This window comes from Bos indicus x Bos taurus, chromosome 1, assembly GCF_003369695.1.
Source record: "Bos indicus x Bos taurus breed Angus x Brahman F1 hybrid chromosome 1, Bos_hybrid_MaternalHap_v2.0, whole genome shotgun sequence".
Taxonomy (NCBI): domain Eukaryota; kingdom Metazoa; phylum Chordata; class Mammalia; order Artiodactyla; family Bovidae; genus Bos; species Bos indicus x Bos taurus.
In genome coordinates, this window is record NC_040076.1 from 143172543 (window position 1) to 143192762 (window position 20220).

A 20220-nucleotide genomic window follows, 5' to 3' on the forward strand; every position below is an offset into this window, starting at 1 on the left:
CTCCCTGCTCCTGCCCCTCCTGGCCCGTGAATGGGGATCCACCAGAGGCCATGCTTTCCTGGAGAATAGCTGATGGGTTGTTGGGCGTTGCCCCGTGTGCTTTTTCAGAGGCTGCTCTGCGGCGGCCAGGCCCTCACCCCATGCGCACATGGAGAGCCCTGCAGCCCCTTCGCCAGGCCCACAGCCGGTCCTGTACTTGTGGTCGGTACTCAACTCTGTTGTTGCAGAAATCAGGCCTTCCGAGGCTCTACCTTATGTCTTTAGAAACCCATCCATTCATGGGGTACCTCTTGGCATTAGGGCCGCCAGGGACAAACTTGCCATGAGTGGACTTCGGGGTGTCCTTGGTGGGTGACTAGGTGAGGGCCCACTGCCTGCCTGGGTAGGGGCTTCACCTGGGTGCCTGTTGGGCCAAGAACCCAGGCTGCAGCCTCTTTCCAGTTCATGTCTGGCTCTCGGTCGGGATTTGGCCTGAGACTTGGATAGGTTTCAGCTCACCTTGGATGGGAGCGGGGCTGCGAGAAGCTCCTACCTGCCAGGGTGCCCAGGTGACTGTTCAAGCCACTTGGCCTGGATAGGGGACGCACACAGCTGAGTCTGGCAAAGCTGGGGACCGTGACGTGTGGGGCCACCCCCAGGTGCCCCATTGAAGGATGGGCAGAAATCACGCAGTCCTGCGAACCATCTGTCAGTGCAACGCAGGCAGCACAGGTGTCGTTAGGGGCTGCCGAGTGGGCCTCACTGCACTGGAAGGGCAGGTGGGTCCCCGACTCAGTGATAACAACCCCAGGATGTGCTTTGGGGGGCACCCGCTGAGTCTCTGTGCCCAGGTGACGTCATGCAGCATCGGGGCCTCACGTGGTCTGCTCTGCCCCCCCACCCCACCCCCACCAGGCTACTCACACTGGAAGGGCCAAGTGCTGAACTCAGACGAGCTCCAGGAGCTGTACGACGGGCTGAAGCTGAACAGCGTGAATCAGTATGACTATGTGCTCACAGGTGAGCCCAGGGGTGTGGACGGGAAACCAGGCCTGCCTCCTGCCCAGGTGGGCTGGTGGGGAGACCCAGAGCACCCCAACCCGGCTGCTCCCTCTCCTGCCACCCGCGAGGAGGGACGGTCGCGCCTCCAGGAGGAGCTCAGTGGGGCCCTCGTGACTGCCACGTCCGGGTAGTGACCTTGGGGGTCCTGGCTGTGCCGCATCTCCACACCGGGGTCCCCGTGCCCATGGCTGGGGACAGGTACAGTGTTGGGAAGAGGTCAGGGATGAAAACACTCCCGTGAGCGACGTGCTGGCCTGTGGTGTGTAATCCCACGTAGTTGCGTTTATTTATACGTGTGGTGAGATGTGAACATGCTTACTCTGTAAAGTGGAGGGGAGGAAGGAAAATGCTGCCCACTCACCCATGGTGTCCCCTGGGTGCCTGCAGTTGGGACGCTTGTCTTGGCGGCGGATCTGGGCTCTGCCAACCACTCTCCAGGCAGGTAGCTGTGGTGGCGCTGTGTCTCCTCTGCCAAGGTTGGGTGACAAGAGTCTCTGTCCCTCCCTAAGGCTACACACGAGACAAGTCCTTCCTGGCCATGGTGGTGGACATCGTGCAGGAGCTGAAGCAGCAGAACCCCAGGCTCGTGTATGGTAGGTGCTGGGGTGCTCTTCCTTCTGGGTGCCCCAACTCCATGTTCTGCCCCTCCCGGCACTTGGGCTCTATCGCAGCTGGGCCTCCAGGGACGAGAGCCTGAAAGGCATCTTCACCGTGAATCTGGTGTCGGTCTGGGGTGCGTGAGAGAGGCTGTGATCAGTGTCAGGTTGGGTGTGTATGTGAGACCACCCTGTCCCTGGGGGGTTAGGATGAGAGACTCCCCAGGTGGGGCCCCGACAGAAAATGTAAAATGCCAGGTAAGGAGGAAAATGAGGATGGGGGTGCTGTGTTTTCCCGTTTTATTTTTTTAAACACGTATTTATCTTTGGCAGTGCCAGGCCGGCATTGCGCCTAGGCTCTCTCGCCGCAGCACGTGGGGGCTGCTGTCGGTTGTGCTGCTCAGACTTCTCACTGCGGTGGGCTTTCGTTGTTGTGGAGCACGGGCTGTAAGGCACTGGGGCTTCGGTAGCTGCGGTACGTGGGCTCCCAGGCTCTGGAGCACGGGCTCTGTAGTTGTGGTGCAGAGGCTTAGTTGCTCCACAGCACGTGGGATCTTCCTGGACCAGGGATTGACCGTGTCTCCTGCACTGGCAGGCAGATTCTTAACCACTGGGCCTCCAGGGAAGTGCACTTTGCCTGTTGTAGCTGCGTGTGTGGAACTTCACCAGACAAGCCTGGGGGCCCCTCTGGACAGCCACAGGTTTGCTGACGAGGTGCACTTTGTATCCACAGTGTGCGACCCCGTGATGGGAGACCAGCGCGACGGAGAAGGCGCCATGGTTAGTGCGTCCCCGCGTGTTCAGGGGAGGTCAGCGGGGCTGGGCACTCGTGCCCTCTAGGTGTCTGCCTGGGCGAGATGCTGCTTGCGGACCTGAAGGCTGCCCTGTCAGGAAGGAGCAGCGGGGCTGGCAGAGGGGGTTCTGTGGAGGCCCGAGAGCAGGGGTTTTAGGGCCGTGCGTCCTTGTTGTAGCTCAAGCAGCTGCAGATAATCTGCAAAAGGATGAACCTGGCTGTTTTCTAATCAGATTTTAGGTGTGGGCACTTGAGTTTAAATTTGCTCGTTTTCACGTGTCACAAAATGTTGTTCAGTCGCTAAGTTGTGTCCGACTCTTTGCGACCCCATGGACTGCAGCACGCCAGGCTTCCCTGTCCGTCACCATCTCCTTGAGTTTGCTCAAACTCGTGTCCATTGAGTCAGTAACGCTGTCTAATTGTCTCACCCTGTGCTGCCCCCTTCTTTTGCCTTCAGTCACAAAGTACTGGTTTCCTTTCGACTCCCCCCCCCTACCCCCCACGACCATTTAAAACCATAGAAGTCACTCTTAGCCCACCAATGACACACCAGCTGGCAGTGGGCCTGGGCTCCGGCCCCTGACCAGGGGTAGAGTGGATGGTGTCCTCATGGAGAGGGGGTGGAGAGCTGCTGGTGGGGACCTGACCTGGATCATCAGGATGGAAGGGCTCTCCCAGCCCTGCCTTGGGGTCCCTGCAGCACGAGCCCCGCTAAGTTGTCCTGCCCCCGCCCCCATGGGTCAGCCTGCCCCCTTCCCCCTAGGTCCCACCCCTGCTCCCACGGGTCAGCCTGCCCCCTTCCCCCTAGGTCCCACCCCCGCCCCCATGGGTCAGCCTGCCCCCTTCCCCCTAGGTCCCACCCCCGCCCCCGTGGGTCAGCCTGCCCCCTCCCCCCTAGGTCCCACCCCCACCCCCGTGGGTCAGCCTGCCCCCTTCCCCCTAGGTCCCACCCCCGCCCCCGTGGGTCAGCCTGCCCCCTCCCCCCTAGGTCCCACCCCCACCCCCGTGGGTCAGCCTGCCCCCTTCCCCCTAGGTCCCACCCCCGCCCCCGTGGGTCAGCCTGCCCCCTTCCCCCTAGGTCCCATCCCCGCCCCCACGGGTCAGCCTGCCCCCTTCCCCCTAGGTCCCACCCCCGCCCCCATGGGTCAGCCTGCCCCCTTCCCCCTAGGTCCCACCCCCGCCCCCGTGGGTCAGCCTGCCCCCTCCCCCCTAGGTCCCACCCCTGCCCCCTCCCCCCTAGGTCCCACCCCCGCCCCCACGGGTCAGCCTGCCCCCTTCCCCCTAGGTCCCACCCCCGCCCCCGTGGGTCAGCCTGCCCCCTCCCCCCTAGGTCCCACCCCTGCTCCCACGGGTCAGCCTGCTCCCTCTTCTCCCCACAGTACGTCCCCGATGACCTCCTCCCCGTTTACAGAGAGAAGGTGGTACCCGTCGCAGACATCATCACCCCAAACCAGTTCGAGGCTGAGTAAGTCCCCTGAACCAACCTGGGGCTGTCAGGCCCCTACCCCTAGGGGAGAGTGACAGGGACCGAACCGGAGCGGCCCCAGTGTGTGGGGCAGGTCCTCCCATGTCGGGGAGCCGCCAGGCCCACCTGAGTGCCAGGGCAGGTGCTGGTCATCAGCCGCAGTGGTTAGTCTTCTCACCCCGACTCCCTGAGGTCATGCTGTCCCCCAGCCGTGTTCCCGAACAGTTCCTGACCCCGAACCTCTTGGGGTCAGGAAGGGACAGAGGTGCCCTGAGGAGCCAAGGACACACCTGGCTGACAACAGCCTACGGGATGGAGAGCCCACAGCAGCTGATGCAGGCCGCCCCTGGAGCTTTGAAGCCCATGTCCTAAATCTCCACATGAGGTTGAAAGGACTGTGCCGACCCCTCTGCCCAGTGTCCTTGTCCAGTGGTCTTCCTTGGATGCCCAGCCCCACCACCCCCTGATGACTGGGGGAGCCAGGTGTCCAGGGAGTGACAAGTAGGCTCCCGGGCCGTGGGGCTGGCTAAGCGCTGCAGTGGGTGGGTTCCCATAGCATCCGGCTCTGTTGGACTGTCAGCCACAGCCCCCCGGGCTCCGAGACCGCCCCTTAAAATAGGGACGGGGCTCCTGGATTCTTGGGGACTGGGGTTCCCTGACCTGGACCAGCCGATCCTGAGGGATGGCGGCTCGCCCAGCTATCCCTGGTGGTTGGTGGCTTGTGCAAACATGGCCAACCAAGGTTACAGCTGTTTGACTGTGGACGCCAGCCGCCCTCATGGGCACTCTGCTGTGATCATGCCTGGCCACCCTTCCTCATTGTTAACATGCAAACATCAACCATAATCTGGCATTTCACCACCCGCTATGACTTGTGAGTCCCTTTTAAAGCTGACTCAGAAATATGAGTCAAACCCCAGACATGGTATCCTCCTGGTCCATGATGGCTGGCAGATGCCAAGTCAGTTCCCAGTGGGCATGAGGGGTCGCCAGTGCGCCAGAGCCCCGGACTCTTACAGTGGGCTCCGGGGAAGCAGTGGCTCACCTGTGCCTGTCTGTCTTCCAGGTTGCTGACTGGGAGAAAGATCCACACCCAGGAAGAAGCCTTAGAGGTAAAGAGACCTTCCAGAACCTGGCATGGAACAGATAGCCCTGCTTGTGGTGGGGTGGACAGCCACGTGCCCTCAGGCATGGGAGATGGGTGCCCTCGTGGCCAGCATCCAGCTTCCCATCAGCCAGCCGGGGCACGTTGTAAATGCTGTTTCAGCCACTTGTTGGTCATGGACAGCCTAGTGCCTGCTGGGTCTGGATGCATGCACTGCTCATCACAGCTGTCCCCACAGGAGGGTCCAGGGCAGCCGTCCCAAAGGGCTGCAGACAGGGTGCCTTAGAACAACAGAAGTTTGCTCTGAGGGTCCCTGAGGCCAGAGCGGTGGGCTGGCCGTGTTCTGTCTGTCCTGCAGGAGAATCCCTTCCGGCCTGTCCCCCACCCTCTGGAGGTGACTGGCAGTCCTCGCGTTCCCGGGCTTGTGGGCATCACCCCAGTCTCTGTGTGTATCTACAGGGTGTGTCCCATCCGTGTGCACATGTGAGAGTGCGTGGGGGTGTGTGCACACAATGAGGGTGAAGATTTTTTGCACAGGATGGATTTGTCCCTCGGGGGCTGGCTGGCTGGGATTTCTGGAGTCCATACAGGAAGGAGGGGCTGGGCCTCCCTGCAGCCCTGGGTGAGATTTCATCAGAGTTCTTTTCAGCCTTCCCTCGGAACTTGCTCAGGTCCATAGGCCTCTTGCCAGGATTCCGCCTTAGGTGGGGTTACCACCCCTGGGCTGAGTGTGCAGAGCACCAGGGCCTCCAGGGCCTCATACCTTTCATGTCTGGGCCTCTTCAGAGGCTGTGCTTACTTCACAGCCCAGGAAACACACTCAAAGGATCCAGGGCCCTGGGTCAGAGCTGGTGACGGCCAGTTGTGGTCACACCTGGACCCGTGGCTGTGTGTGTGTGTTTCCCCAATAGGCAGAGGGCTCGCTGGGACAGAAGAGTGGGGTGGGAGGAGCCCCTTCGCTGCTTTGAGGGTCTTGCTCTGAGTGGCCAGGGGTGTCAGGATGACCCCATCTCACTGGCCCGCCTTGGGAACTAGAGGACATTTCTGGTACCCGGTGCAGGGGTGCTGTGTTGACGGCATGCCCCCTTGTGGTGCTGTGATCCTGTGCGTGCCTTCAGGCTGTGTACGTGTAGTGTATGGGGAGAGTATGCGTACATTTGGGGTATGTGCATGTGTTGTGTGTCTGCGAGTATGCAGACAGGTGCATGCAGATGGATGTGCATGGGTGTGCTCTGGGTGCACACGTGTGTGTGTGTGTGGCAGAGGACTCGTCTCCCAGAGTCTGCTTGGCCAGGCCCCCACCCGCGGGCTAACCCGCGCTGCTCTGAGGCATTAGCATGGGGAAGACAGGGTGTCCATTCCTCATTAGGACACGACCCTCTGGCTGGCGGCCTCCCCTGCCGCAGGCCCTGGCTCAGTAGTTGTCGCCTCCTCCCACCTGGCACGAGCCCCGCCCACTCCCCTCCATCCACTCTGGCTTAGCGGCACTTTGCCACACGGTGCCCCCAGTGCGTGTGCTTCTGGGGAGGGAGGGGGTGTGTGTCTGTTGAATGAATAAAAGATGAGTTCGAAGCTTCCCAGGATGGACGGGGTGGAATCTACTGTTGCTTGGGGGTTGCCGGGCGTGGCTCCTGCCACCCCAGAGCCCTGGTGAGGGAAGACGGGAGGACCATGGCCTGGTGGGTTGGCTCACTCCTCCAGGGTTTGGGCACAGGTGGCGTGCAGGGTGGGGGCCAACAGGCTTGCACCCTTGGACTTGAAGTTCAGGGTGGGGGTGGGGAACTGGGATACCGCTATAACCTGGCCAAGCGGTCAGTGCTGGGCGACGGGGAGGGCATTGGGCGAGGCCAGGGTGTGGCTCACACATTCTCAGCCTCTGCCTCCCTCCCATCCAGACTCTAAGAGTCTGAAGGGTATGAGGGGGCGGTGGGGGGCAGCTCCCTGGCTGTGGCAGAGGCGTGGCTAATGCGCTCCCTGTGTCCGGCAGGTGATGGATATGCTGCACTCCATGGGCCCGGACACAGTGGTCATCACCAGTTCGGACCTGCTGTCCCCGAGGGGCAGTGACTACCTGATGGCTCTGGGGAGCCAGAGGACACGTAGGTCCCCACCCGGCGCTGTGCTCCCTCCTGCTGCAGGTCCCTTGAGGCTTCCGAGGCTGGGTTCAGTGGAAAGAAAATCCTGCCTGACTTGGCAGTGGCCAGCTTTCTTTTCCCAACACCTTTCTTCTCCCAAGACCAGATTGGAAACAGAATCAGGAGAGGTTTCTGTGAATTGGGATCCAGTGAGCGTGGGGTGCTGACCACTCTCCCAGGGTCACCACTCAGTGCTCCGTGTCCATTGCCAAGCTGGTAGCACAGTATCGGATAGCGTCCCCTCTTAGAGACTCCAGAGTCACGGGGACCAGCCAGCTGGAGCCCAGCTGCTAGGGAAACCAGGCGTCTCCCCACCCTCACCCCACCTGACCTCGGAGCTGGTCCTGGTGTTGACATCACTGGGAGTTCATCTCACACTCTGCCGTGTCAGTATTTTAATTATGCGGCTGCCACAGCGTAAAACGACAGAAGCCTGGGGTCACCTCACTGGCCCAGAGAGCAGTCCCACATGCGTGGCTTTCTGTCTGTGCAAAAGGACACTTATACTCATAGATACTCATGCACACAGGCCTGCACACGCGCCCCCACTTCAGCCAGTTCACGTGGTCCCTACAACTCTAGATCTCCTGCGGCTCCTGCTGCACCAGCCTGGCATGTGCTGGCCCCTCGTCTTCAGGCTGTGCACTGTCCCCCCACAGGCCGCTCTGACTGTGTAGCCCTCTGGGGCCCCAGTCCCTCACTTTCTCACTTGGGATGGGCGGTCACTGGGGAGCATGGGGATCCAGGCTGGCCGAGCCCCCGACACTGTGCAGGGGAGGGCTGGCCAGTTCCCAGGCCACACTGCAGGGCCTCTGCCGGCCGAGGATCTGGGGCCCCAGATGCTGGACTCTTCCCCCCAGGGGCTCCCGACGGCTCTATGGTGACACAGCGCATCCGCATGGAGATGCACAAGGTGGACGCGGTCTTTGTGGGCACCGGGGACCTCTTCGCTGCCATGCTCTTGGCGTGGACACACAAGCACCCCAACAACCTCAAGGTCAGTGGGGTGTAAAGGGGACAGCACGTTAAGATGCTGGAGTTGGCCGGGCCAACTCACGGGAGGTCCTGAACCCAGTGAAATCTCGGGCTTCGTGGAGACACGGGAGCTGCGGCCTCAGCAACTCAAGGTCCAAAAGCATCCCGGGAGGGAAATCCAGGGGCAGGACATCCCAGAACGCAGTCCCTGCGGTCAGACCTGCTGGAGACCCATCTCTTCCTACGGAATGTCCCCTGTCTGTCCCTCCCCCAACTTAGTGTGTGAATGTCCGCAGTGCCCCTGTGTGCTGGCCAGGCGAGCCGTTGCAAGACTGGGTTGGTAACCTGGGGAATGGCGCCCTTGCTGCATGCTGCGTGGTCAGGCGGAGGCGACACAACTGTGTCTTTTGACCTCCCTCTGCACTGCCCTCCTTCACTGGGGGCCTGTGTGCACCCTCCTCGGTGGTCAGCATGGCTGGGTGACCCGCTTGGTGTTGCGAAATGCAGGGTGGGACAGGGCCCTTCCCATCACCCGCAAGGCTTGGGTGAGTGCTGTGACTCCAAGCCAACATTCTTCCATTTCTCTTCCTCCTTCCTCCCTGGAGGGCAGAGGGTGAGCTCAGACCTGCTTCACGGTCAACTGGAAGCCCGATGCCTAGACCGAGGCCTCTTGGGGCCGCCCTCTGCCGAGCCTGAGTTCAGCTCAGCCCAGATCCCGCTGTCGGGGAGGGAGTCCACTTGCCTACCCGGCATTGCTGAACCCTGTCTTTAACTTGGCAAGGCCAGCACACAGGGACTCTGGCCAGCCTGGGGGCAGGAGCTCTTTCCTGTGTACGTTCTCTATAATAGATGGATTCCTGAAATGCTTATTAGGCACCTACCACGTGCCAGGCAGTCCTGACGGTTGCCTGTGATCTGTTCAGCACACAGTCCCCTCTGCTCGGCTCTCCTGGTTGGAGGAGTGTGTGATCGTGGAGCCAGCGCCCTGTTGGTGGGCTGTGTCCATTCGGGCAACATGGGGGTTGGGGGCAGAGCGCCCCGTGTGGGCAGGACTCAGTGTCCTCCCCTCCCTGCAGGTAGCCTGTGAGAAGACCGTGTCAGCCATGCACCATGTTCTGCAGCGGACCATCAAGTGTGCAAAAGGTAGACCTGGCAGGCGGGCGGGCGGCAAAGGTGTGGGGCGGCGTCATGCAGGCCGAGGCTCCCGCTGTCCCCCTGGCCGAGGCCGTCAGGGCTGGGGAGGAGCAGCACGGTGGAGCAGCATGTCTATCCCTGCAGAGATGGACACTCAGGGATGAGCGCTGGGGCTCACCCCAAAGGCAAAGGGAAGGAAGAGAGAAATTCGGAATGACTCTCCCCCCCGGCCCCGGCCCTGTCGTCAATGCTCTGCTTGTCCTGCAGCCAAGTCTGGGGAAGGAGTGAAACCCAGCCCTGCCCAGCTGGAGTTGAGGATGGTGCAGAGCAAGAAGGACATCGAGAGCCCCGAGATCGTCGTCCAGGCCACGGTGCTGTGAGAGCCGCGCGGACCCGCCTCCGTCACGCCCAGCGTTAGGTGTCTCCGTTTCCGACCTTGTGAAAAATGTCTGCCTTAGAGGTGTGACTGAAACTTGGTATTTGTTTTCTTTCGTGAGTGTCCAGCATCCACTGGTCTTAATTGTGAAAATGTGCCAGTCGTGCTTTTTAAAAATAACAAAATGATCACAGAGATTTGTAATTTGGGACCCCCAGCTCCCCTCCCCCAAGGTTCCTGGAAAACCAGCTCCGTGTTCAGGTCTCTGGGCCCTGGGCTGGCTTGGGGCACATGGCGTGTCCCCTTCCTGAGCGCGGGGCCCAGGGAGACCACAGTGTCCGCCTCTTGCAGCGAGTCGGGGTTAGTGTTCATGTCCAAAAAGTGATGTAAATGTCTTTATCCTTGCTCTGAGCTCTCCTTCTGTGTTCCCCGTTCAGAATGTTTTGCCTCTTGCTTTGCTGCAGGGCAGCCCCTGGGGGTTTCAGGGTCTCCGCTTCTGTTCTTGGTATGAACGAGTTCCTGAAGCTCGGACGCACAAACGCTGCACAGTCACTTTGGCGGGGACCTTCCCAAGACCCCGGAAATCTGCACATCTCTCGTGTTTCAGGGAGGGGGCCAGCCGTGTAACTCAGCGTCCCTAGGCACCCCCACGGGACAGAGGCTGGTGTGTGGCTGAGGGCGCCTGTGGGTCTTCGGGCTCCTTACGGTCGAGCCAGTCGGTCACATGCTGTGTACTTGCCGCCCACTGCTGGTGACAGATGTGTCCAGAAGGCGAAGGTGGGCTCCTGCCCCGCCCCCCGCTAGTGTGTGCAACCCCACCCCCGGTTCTCTTGTCCCCCTGCCCCGGCTCCCCTGCTGCTCTGTCCCGTGCCCGCCAGGTGCCAGGAAGCAAGGCGCAGCTCCGCTCCTCCCCACCGTGGGTGGGGCCCAAGCCCTGACACCAGTCCTGTCGTCCGCTGCTTGGGTGACCTCCCCGGCTCCCGCCCAGAACTTTGAGGACCCTCCCCGGGCGTGGATCCTGGCAGGGTGTCCCCATGCTCAGAGCCCACCCCCAATTCCGGGACCTGCGGGGTTTGCATCTCTCGGAAGCCCACAGCCTGGAGGAAAGCAGGGAGACTACAGGATGTCGGGGCCCAGATGGGCATCCCTGGGGAAGCAGGCTCTCCTAGGGCAGCCCCGGCCCCACAGGCAGGAACCCTCCTGAGGCTGGGCCTGTGTCTCCAGGATGCTCACCGCCTCAGGACTGCCTTCTTCCCTGTGTTGAAGATGCCCCCGGATGAAGGCAGGCTGGTCTCCCCTGGACTCTGTGCACCCCTTCTCGTCTTTCTCCCCCACTCCGCTCATGTTCTGAATGTTGTAACTCGGGCATTAGTTCTGTGTACAGGGTCAGGGTTCTCAGCTCCCTGCAGTGACCAGTGGGTCAGTGGGTCAGGGCACATGTCCTTGTCCTGGTTCCTGGTCCCTGCAAGGCCTGCTGGCCTAGGAGGAGCAGGAAGACCTGGCGGGGGACAGCCCCCGAGTAGGGCAGCCAGGGACCCACCATAGTCCCACAGGGCTCTGGCCTTCACGAAGCCTTTCATGGAAAAGACGGTCAATGCCAACTAGAGCTCAGAGATGGCCGCACCGCCAGCCCGTGGGAAATCTTTTTTTTTCTTTCTTTCTGTTTCCTGTTTTAAAAAAAAAAAACTTAGGGAGAGCACGTGTAAGATGACTTACACTTGTAAGCAAGAAACTTGATTATCTCAACGAGATGGTAAAAACCCGCCCTGAAAACCTGGTGTTGGGGGTAGCAGCTTGTTTTGTGCGCACCGTGAAGTTAAAGAAAAATGCACTTGGCAAACAGTGTGCTTCTTGGTCCTGGCCCCCACTGTGGGTTTAGCTCTTAATTCTCAGTATCATACACAGAACAATCAGAACCGTTCCACCGGTAAAACCGTGAGCTCTTCTGTCTCCTTGAACCATGAAGCCACAGCTGTGAGGAAAGGCTGGGGCACTAGAAGGAAACTGGGGCTCCTGGGAGTGTCTGGGGTGCTCGGGACCCACAGAGAGACCCATACCTTCTGTGAGAACCACCTCCGACCTCCCCATGCAAGCAAAGTGCACTCTGTCGTGATGTTGCTGAACCTGTGTATCGCAGGCTCCTTTCCCTGGGGACCTAGTCCATCTGTCGTGATGACAGCAGAGGTCCTGGCTGTCTCTTCGGAATTTCCCATCCAGAACTTACCCGTGCCCAGCAGCAGTGGGTTCTCATACAGTTTGGGTCCAAGTTAGAATAAACCTTTTTATTTTTTTTACTTTCTATATAGTTGAGTAACAAAAAATAGTAATTTAAGATGAGAGCTATATTGGCCCTGAATGGCTTGCTTATTCCCAGGGTGTAGATTTCAAACCTTCTCCTGGAGACCTTGGAGACAGATTACAAAACATGGTCCTTCTTCTTCAGCCAGCCTTGAATCAGTGCCATGTCCTGCAGAGGTAACCAGGCTAGCCTGTGCTGTTTTTGTGAGAAGTGTCGGCGATTGTGGAAAACAATGCTCTGTTATCCTTAAATTTGTCAGACCCAGTCTTCAGAGTGTGTTTAATTTCGCAGTGGCTGAGCCTGTCTTGGGGCTCCTGACCTTCTCATTGCTCGGACCTCCTGTTCGCTCGTCAGTTCACACCAGAGAGGAGAGGACACTGTTCTGTCTGGAGGCCCCTGGACCGCACTGTGCACACGCCCTCTCGGGACCACCTGCCTGAGGCAGCGGGGCCCATATTTGTGAATCACAGTGCCTGTGACCACAGAACTGGGCTGTGCTCCATGCCAGAATAACCCGCCCTGGCTGCCCGCCTGGTCTCAGGTCTCCCTCTGAGGTGGGGAGGGGTCTGCTCAGGACCCCTCAGCACCTGCCTGGGCCAGAAGGAGGGGAGTGTGTTGAGGAGCAGAGTGGTATCTGCCCACAGGGCCGCTGCCACATGGTCCCGGCTTTCTGAGTCTGGGTGGCAGCCATGTGGCCCTCAGACTCAGTTCTGAGATCCCAGGCCCACCCATTTCGGGTCCACACCACCTCCCGCTGCCCAGCTGGTGGGGGCTTCCCTTCTCATCACCCCGAGTAGCTGTCTGCATCCTGACTCCCTGGAGAGCTGACTCCTGTGTCTACTGAGGGAGGCGGCAGGTGGATGTGCCAGGGGGCACTCAGGGACCCCTGGCCCTCGGGAAGGCGGGCCTTCTCCGTCTGGGAGCCCAGGTCTATGGCTCGAGGCCAGGAAGCCTTGAACTTGGGCCTGCTTGGTCAGGAAGCATGTCTTCTCCCCAGAAGGGTCCGCCCCCCTCCTGCAGTGTTCTCCAGATCTGCCCATGAGAGCCGTCAGGCTGGTCCCCCACCAAGCAGGGACTGAGTGCTGCACACGTGTGGCCTTGCAGCCTTGTGCAGAGCTGCCGTGCCTGAGTCTGTGTCTGCTTCTGCAGCCATGAGCATCCTGAGCAGGAGCCTGCTTTTGTAGACAGCTCTGTTGTTTTCGGAGGGCTTCCCAGGTGGCACTAGTGGTAAAAAGCCCGCCTGCCAGTGCAGGAGATGTAAGAGACACAGGTTCGATCCCTGGGTTGGGAAGATCCCCTGGAGAAGGGCTTGGCAACTCACTCCAGTGTTCTTGCCTGGAGAATCCCATGGAGAGAGGAGCCTGGAGGGTTACAGTCCATGGGGTCGCACAGAGTCACTACTAAAGCGACTTCACACTGGTTTGAGGCCTACCTTGCTTCTGGTCTCTGCCAGCAGGGGGCAGTGAGGGCACAGATCCTGCAGCTCACCGACCATCCCACTCCCCCTTCCCCTACCCCACCCTGCCACAAGCCCCCCCACCCCATGATGCAACACAGCTGCCACCTTTCTAGGGATGTTTCTTCAGGGGCTCTCCTGTCTGGCGATCGGAACCAGAACCGGGGTTTGTAGTCTGTTCGCTGCATGGGGAGGGGGCCCTGAGTGAGTCTGCCACATGGCCCAGGGTCCCAGTTCCTAAAACCTTGAGCTCTCCTTAGCTCCTGTCTTCCCCTGGACTCCTGCAGTTCATTCTTGGTGCAAGACGTCTTGTTCTTAATGTGCAAAGACACCGATCAAGAAACGTTGTCTTACAAGCTACATTCCTGCCTTTTACTAGAGGTCTTTGCTCACAACAGGGTGTGTTCGTTTGGTCATTTGGCAAGTGATTTTAGGTCTGGCTTAGGGAATATTTTAAAACTTTATATGAATGGAAAGTTCTTTTAAGAATTTTCTTTTTAACTCCTGGCAGAGTAAACAGGCGTTTTTAAAGCTCGCCACTGTCAGAGCCGAGCAGAGCCCTGTGCTCAGGGAGGGGCCCCAAGCTCCAGGGTTGCAGTGAAGGACACTCCTGGCCCCTCAGCAGCCCAATTTTCTGCAGCAGGAAACACGCGTGGAAGGACATGCCATGGGCCACTCAGTCTGGCCGGGGGCAGCGCAGTCCTGCGAGAGCTGCCCTCCGCCCAAACAGAGGGGGCACACCGCCCTCGCGCCCTTTGCTCGGGAGCCCCCCAGACAGGGGTCTTGGTCCTCATGCAGCCAAGGATACAGAGCTGGGTCAGCGGGTTCGGGACCACTGTTGCTTTCTCACACAGCCCCCAGCTTCTGGCACAAGGAAGGTGAGTGTGGGTCATGACCAGGATGGAGGAGGGACAGACGAAGGGAATGGATGAGCCTGGCAGCAGTGCCCCCAGTGTGCCCCAAAGAGTGAAGAGGGGATAGAGGCAATTTGTGCGTTTCTGCATAATACCTGGGACCATTGTCTTGGTAATGGGAGGCGTCAGTGTTGAGGCTGGGGAGGTGGAAGTGAATTCTTCACGCAGCCCCTGAAGGATAAGGTGTGTGGGTGGCGTGTTGAATGTTTTTGGCTTCAGAGCTGCATACTTGTAGAATTTCACTTGGGATTTCCCATAACGGTTACAAACCTGGACCCGCAGGAGGACTGAGGCTCTGACTCAGGCCAGTTGGTGCCGACCCTGTCCTTCCAGAAGCTGGGGGAAATGATACAACCTTGGGACCAGAGGGGCTCCCTGCGGTTCCGGCGACGGCTTCACTAGCCCTGTGCTCTACTTGCCAGCCCCACCTACTGTGCGCCTGTGGATGTGTTTTAAACATAAACCCCTTGCAGCGCTGTCGAGGCTGTGTCTGTTTGTTCTGGTCTTACTGACTTATGATTATCACAAATAAATATTTTCATGGTGATGCTGTTGAAGTGTGGTTTCTTTTTCCCAGAGGAGCTTCGTTCCCCTGTGGCCAGAGGTCCTATCCATCTAACACTCTCTGTTTTTTTTTTTTTTTTTTAGCCCTCTCTGTTTTCTCTCTGTTTTCTGCCCGGGAAGTGGGGGCAGGGCTTGTTTGGATGCTCCAGGCAGTGGGCTCCAGGCCCTTGGGCTTCCCCCGGGATTGGGCTGAGGATCAGAGACTGCAGGTCTCTTTCCTGACCCCTCCTGCCTGATTCTGAGGAGCAGCTCTGGTCACTGGCCAAGCCTCACGCTCCTTCCTGCTTCCTTCAGGTCTTGTTGGTGACAGCACTGGTCTTGTGAGCCCGGCCGGTACCTGCTCTCCCTGCCATCTACTGACACCTTTGTAAATAAGTCCGAGGGTCATTTCCAGGCAGCACCAGGCTCCATCGGATGGGCAGGAAGAAGGTGGGCAAGGATACGGGGTCTTGTCTGAAGCACTTCTGACTCCACCTCTCAAATCCCCTTCTACCAGCCCAGTGTGGCCCTTGAGGCTGGGACACCGATCCCGTGGCTGCTGTAACACATTTCTACCAATCGAGGGGCTTGCAGTAACGCAGATTTATCCTTTCACAGCCTGGATGTCAGATGTCTGAAAATGGGTGGGCGGCTCTGGTTCCTTCTTGGGGATCCAGAGAGAATCTCTAACTTGCCTTTTCCATCTTTCTAGAGGGACCTGCACCCTTTTGCTCACGGCTCCTTCTCCACCTTCAGAGCCAGCAGCATAGCCTCTTCAGTCTCCCTCACACTAACTTTCCTGCCTCCCTCTCATGGAGACCCTGTGATGACGCTGGGCCCACCTGGCTACTCCAAGACCAACTCCTCATTTTAAGACGCATCTGCAAAGTCCCTTTTGCTGTGTAGGGTACATCCATAGGATTCGGGCACTAGGGCGTGCATTGCAGGGAGCTTTCCCAGGGCTTCTGGGATCATAGCCACACAGTCTCATCCTGTCTGAAATTCTGCCTAAATTACAGCATTGAATAAATTCCCCATAAGGTGCAGACTCAGGCTGGCCCCTGCAGCAGGGTCTTAGCCAGCACAAGGCTGGCCCCAGCCCCTTCTGTCTTGTTGCTCTGCTTTCCCTGGGGTGTGGCACTTGTGTGTGACCTTGGAGTGGGGGGAGAGGGAGGAGAGGGAGAGGAGAGAAGGCACTTTTCCCTCCCTCCATCCATCCCTCGCCCCCTTTCCTAAAAGTTTCACGGAGATCAATTCACATTTCAGTTTGCCCTCTTTGAATGAAAATTCAGGGTCTTGTTATGAAGGTAGCAACCCTGAAGAGGATGTTTAAGTTTAGCTTTGACAGCTGTCTCCCCCAGATCAATGGTGTCCTCCAAAAAGGTCCGCTAGAACCTCAGAGTGTGACATTTGGAAACACGGTCTTTGCAGATGTACTAGTTAAGATGAGGTCACACTGCAGCAGAGTGGGGCTCAATCTGGTACCTGGTGTTCTGACGAGATGCTGAGGGAAGCAGACGCATGAGGAGGCAGGCGAGTGATGCGCCTGGCAGCCCTGGAAACAGAGACTGTGGGTTGCATGGGAAGTCGATTGTTGGATAGCGTGGAAAGTTGATTGTTGTTAAGTCGCTCAGTCATGTCTGACTCTTTGCAACCCCATGGACTGTAGCCCACCAGGCTCCTCTGTCCATGGGATTCTCCAGGCAAGAATACTGGAGTGGGTTGTTGTTTCCTTTGCCAGGGGATCTTCCTGACCCAGGAACTGAATCTGCATCTCCCACATATCCTGCATTGGCAGGCAGGTTCTTTACCACTGAGCCACCTGGGAAACCCAGTGCATTGAAAGTAGGGTCCTCACAGGGGAGGAGAGGGCCTCAAAGCCTGGGATAGGGATGCCTGAAGGATGCACCTGGGGTCTTGAGCCCAACGCCTAATTCATCCGGATGCCCCATGCTGCAGCAGACCACTACCCTTCCTTTGCGCCTTTGCGGAAACTCAGCTCCCTCATCTGGAGAGCAAGCAACAGTCACACACCTGAGGCGGGTGCTGACGCTGGTTCCTTTCGGGTGGGCCTCCACTGCCTCCTTTGCTCCAGGCCCATCACCAGGCAGGTTTCAACCAAGTGGAGAAGGAAGCACAGCCTGGGCTGCTAGGAAGGCCCTACATGCCCTGGGAGCACAGGACCAGCTCCTGGGTGCCAGCAGACATGGGGAGCACCAGGTGGGTGGGAGTCTTGGGATGGGAGACAGGGCTGGGTGCAGTACGTTAGCTACAACAGAAGAACATCTGCTGATGTGGGCCATCTGTGACTTCAGTTGTGGGTTGAATTGTGTCCCCAGAGTGTCTATCCTAACTGCTGCCCCCCGCCCCAGCCCCCTGCCCTGGCTGTGAATGCAGCCTTATTTGGAAATAGGGTCTTTGCAGATACAGTTCAGTTAAATGAGATCACCCTGGGATGGGGGCCCTAAGACCTCAGACTGAGGAAAGAAGCCCATGAGAAGACACAGGTGGGAACTGGAGAGCTGCCTCTATAAACCAAGGTCCCAGCTCTGCTGAGAGGCTCCCTGAAACACAGATTGGCCACTGGCCCAAAGCAAAGGGGTCAGGGCTGCAGCCCAGCCTCCCCACCTCACGGCCAGGTATGCGGCTCCAACCTGACCGCATCCTCCAGGGCCCCCAGGGCTAGCCCTGCCAGGTCTCCGCCCCTCTGCCCTTCAGGTCTCAGGCTTACCCCAACCCACACAATCGGCTGAGTTCCCCTCTTCCCTCCCACAACACTCCAGTCCGGTTAGAAGCTGTGCCTCAAAAAAAAAAAAAGTAAAAAAAAAAGAAGAAGCTGTGCCTCTCCACCCAGGGAGGAGGCCAGACTGCTCATTCCCCAAGCTTCACCCCCTTAAATCTCTGGCTGCCCCCCACCCACCCACCCATCCAAACAAAGACCTTCTGGGGCAAACACTGCCCGGGACTGCTGAGCTGGCTGCTGGTGGGTCACCCAGCAGTGCCCTGGCCTGGTCTGGGCTCCTGGGGGCATATGTTGTGTCTGAGCCCCTGGCCTGCTTCCTCTGGAAAAGCCCATCATGCCCTCACCACAGAGACCCTGTCAGGCATACCTGCTCGATGGCCAGGAGGCCACCATATCCACAGACAGCTGTGTACTGGGCGGGGCTGTAATTCGTCCTCCTCCTCTGAGTGCTCAGGGCCACGTGCAGCCTGAGGGCCTGGCCAGGCCAGCCACCAGGCAGCCCTTCCTGTGTGTGCTCCTTGATGATTTATCCTTAAAGGCGGCAAAGGGGGGCATCCCCACGGGGAAGAGTGAGGAGAAGGAGGGCAGACGTGGTCAGGTTCCACCAAAGGGGCCCAGCAATTCCGCTCCTCTCCACCCGCCTCGCCAGGGCAGGCACCAGACTCCTGAGGAGCCGTGTCCTCTAGTTGGCCCTCAGGACCTCCCCCTACGCCAGTGGACCTACATGCCGGTCCCTGTGGTCACAGAGAGCTTCCTGGGAGAGGAGTTCTGGGAAACCACGCCAGCTGCTGCAGACTCTGGCCCTGTGGCAGCCCCTTGATCAGGCTGTGCCTGAGTCCCACCTGCTGGGACTCACCAGTTGTGACCACGCCTGCTGCAAAGGAGTCTGGGAAGTGTGGGTTTTCATGCGTCCCAATTATACAGTCCTCGTTTCCTCAGGGCAGGTGGGGAGGTCGGATCTAGGTGGGAAGCCATCAGTGTCTGGTCACCCACAACATCATAAGCTCCCTTACAGAGGGGTCCCGATTGCCCTGCTGTCCACTCTTGCCCCTGCCAGTAGGGGGTCTGGCACACAAACACTCAGCTCGGCAGAGTCCATCACGACTGTGCCCAGACAAGACTCCTGACCAGGTTGTGCTGTGGGGGCGGTTAAGAAGCAGGAAGCTCTGAAGCCCTGGAGCCCCTCGCTTAGGGCCCCCTGGACACTCCAGCTGGATGAGACAGATGGCCACGGCCACAGCTGTCTGCAGGGCACAAGCCCCACCTGCTGGACCTCATCTGTCAGCAGAGACCCTGAGTTCCCAGGGCACTCAGAGAGCTTGTGCCCGCGGGCTGCTCTCTCTGAGCTGAGCCTGGACGGTCCCACACTCCCCTCCACCTACCCCCAGCAGGGACACAGCCTCCACATCACACAGGGGCCGGCCACTCAGCAGTCTGGGGACCCGGGCGGCAGAACCTCCAAGCATTGCCCCAAAGTTCTGGGCACAGGGGAGGAAGAAGCCCCCAAGGGCTGCTAAGAGAGGATGGGGAAGGGGGGCGAGGGGAAGGTGCCTGCCCACACAGAGGGGCTCCTCCCTGTCTGGAGAGCTTGAGGACTGGGGTGGGACGAGGGGAAGGTGCCTGCCCACCCAGAGGGGCTCCCCCCTGTCTGGAGAGCTTGAGGACTGGGGTGGGGCGAGGGGAAGATGCCTGCCCACCCTGAGGGGCTCCCCCCTGTCTGGAGAGCTTGAGGACTGGGGTGCCGGCTGGTGGGGGTGGGGAGGGCCACCGTGTCTGTGTCTCCCCAGGGCACAAGCCTCAGTCTGGTCCGGGAAACAGAGGCTACTCAGGGTGGGTGCAAAGGAGGGGCCCTTTGCACGTGTGCAGAGAGGGACCGGGCAGATTCTCTTCCCGGTGGGGGACCGTTAGGGGCTGGGGCTGAGTGAGAGACTGGCTGGAGAGGATATCCTTGGATCAGGCAGGGCCCAGGTGTCCCTGGGGGTCCCTGAAGCAGGTGCAGGGGGCCAGAGAGCAGGGGTGTCCACTAGGTCAGCACCTACGGCTGGTGGGGACACTGGGTCTGGGGGCAATGAGAGAGCACCCCCCAGCAGTCCCTGAAATCCTCTGCCACCCTGCCCAGACTGCCTCTGGTGTCCTGTTGGCATTTTTGTCAATTTCTTACCGAGGTGTGATTCACACAACATACACTTTTATTTCTCACACAACATACACTTTACCATTGTATTTATTCTTTTTATTTTATTTATTTTTTAAAGTAGCTTCCCTCTTTCTAAAAAAATTTTAATTGACTTAGTTTTGGCAGCCCTGCGTGACATGTGGGAACTTAGTTTCCTGACCAGGGATCAAACCTGTGGTCCCTACAGTATAAGTGTGGAGTCTGAGCCGGTGGACTGGCAGCAAAGTCTGTTTACCATTTGACAGTGTACACTTCAGTGTGTTTAGTGCATTCACAATGGTTTGCAACCACCACCTCTTCTAGTGTCAAAACCTTGTCACCCCCAGCACACACCTGGGGGACCCTCTGAACCCAGTGGTCACACCTGCCTCCGTCCCTGTGCTCCGTGCTCCCTGCTATGAGGTGTGGGCTGTCGGTCCCGTCCAGGCACCTACATAGCATCCCCCATCCGCCCCCCTTCACTGGAAGT

The 20220-nt window shown here is 59.1% G+C and overlaps 1 protein-coding gene across 1 annotated transcript in view; it reads left to right on the forward strand.

The window, feature by feature from the left end:
• Positions 1-14836, forward strand: part of PDXK (pyridoxal kinase) — a 31021-nt gene extending 16185 nt beyond the window's left edge. The window contains exons 3-11 of the mRNA XM_027547174.1: positions 895-999; positions 1551-1634; positions 2371-2417; positions 3810-3895; positions 4962-5007; positions 6988-7099; positions 7996-8132; positions 9187-9253; positions 9512-14836. Coding sequence (XP_027402975.1) covers positions 895-999; positions 1551-1634; positions 2371-2417; positions 3810-3895; positions 4962-5007; positions 6988-7099; positions 7996-8132; positions 9187-9253; positions 9512-9624 — 797 coding nt within the window. The 3' untranslated portion in view covers positions 9625-14836. The remainder of the gene's footprint in view (positions 1-894; positions 1000-1550; positions 1635-2370; positions 2418-3809; positions 3896-4961; positions 5008-6987; positions 7100-7995; positions 8133-9186; positions 9254-9511) is intronic.
• Positions 14837-20220: the final 5384 nt, after the last annotated feature.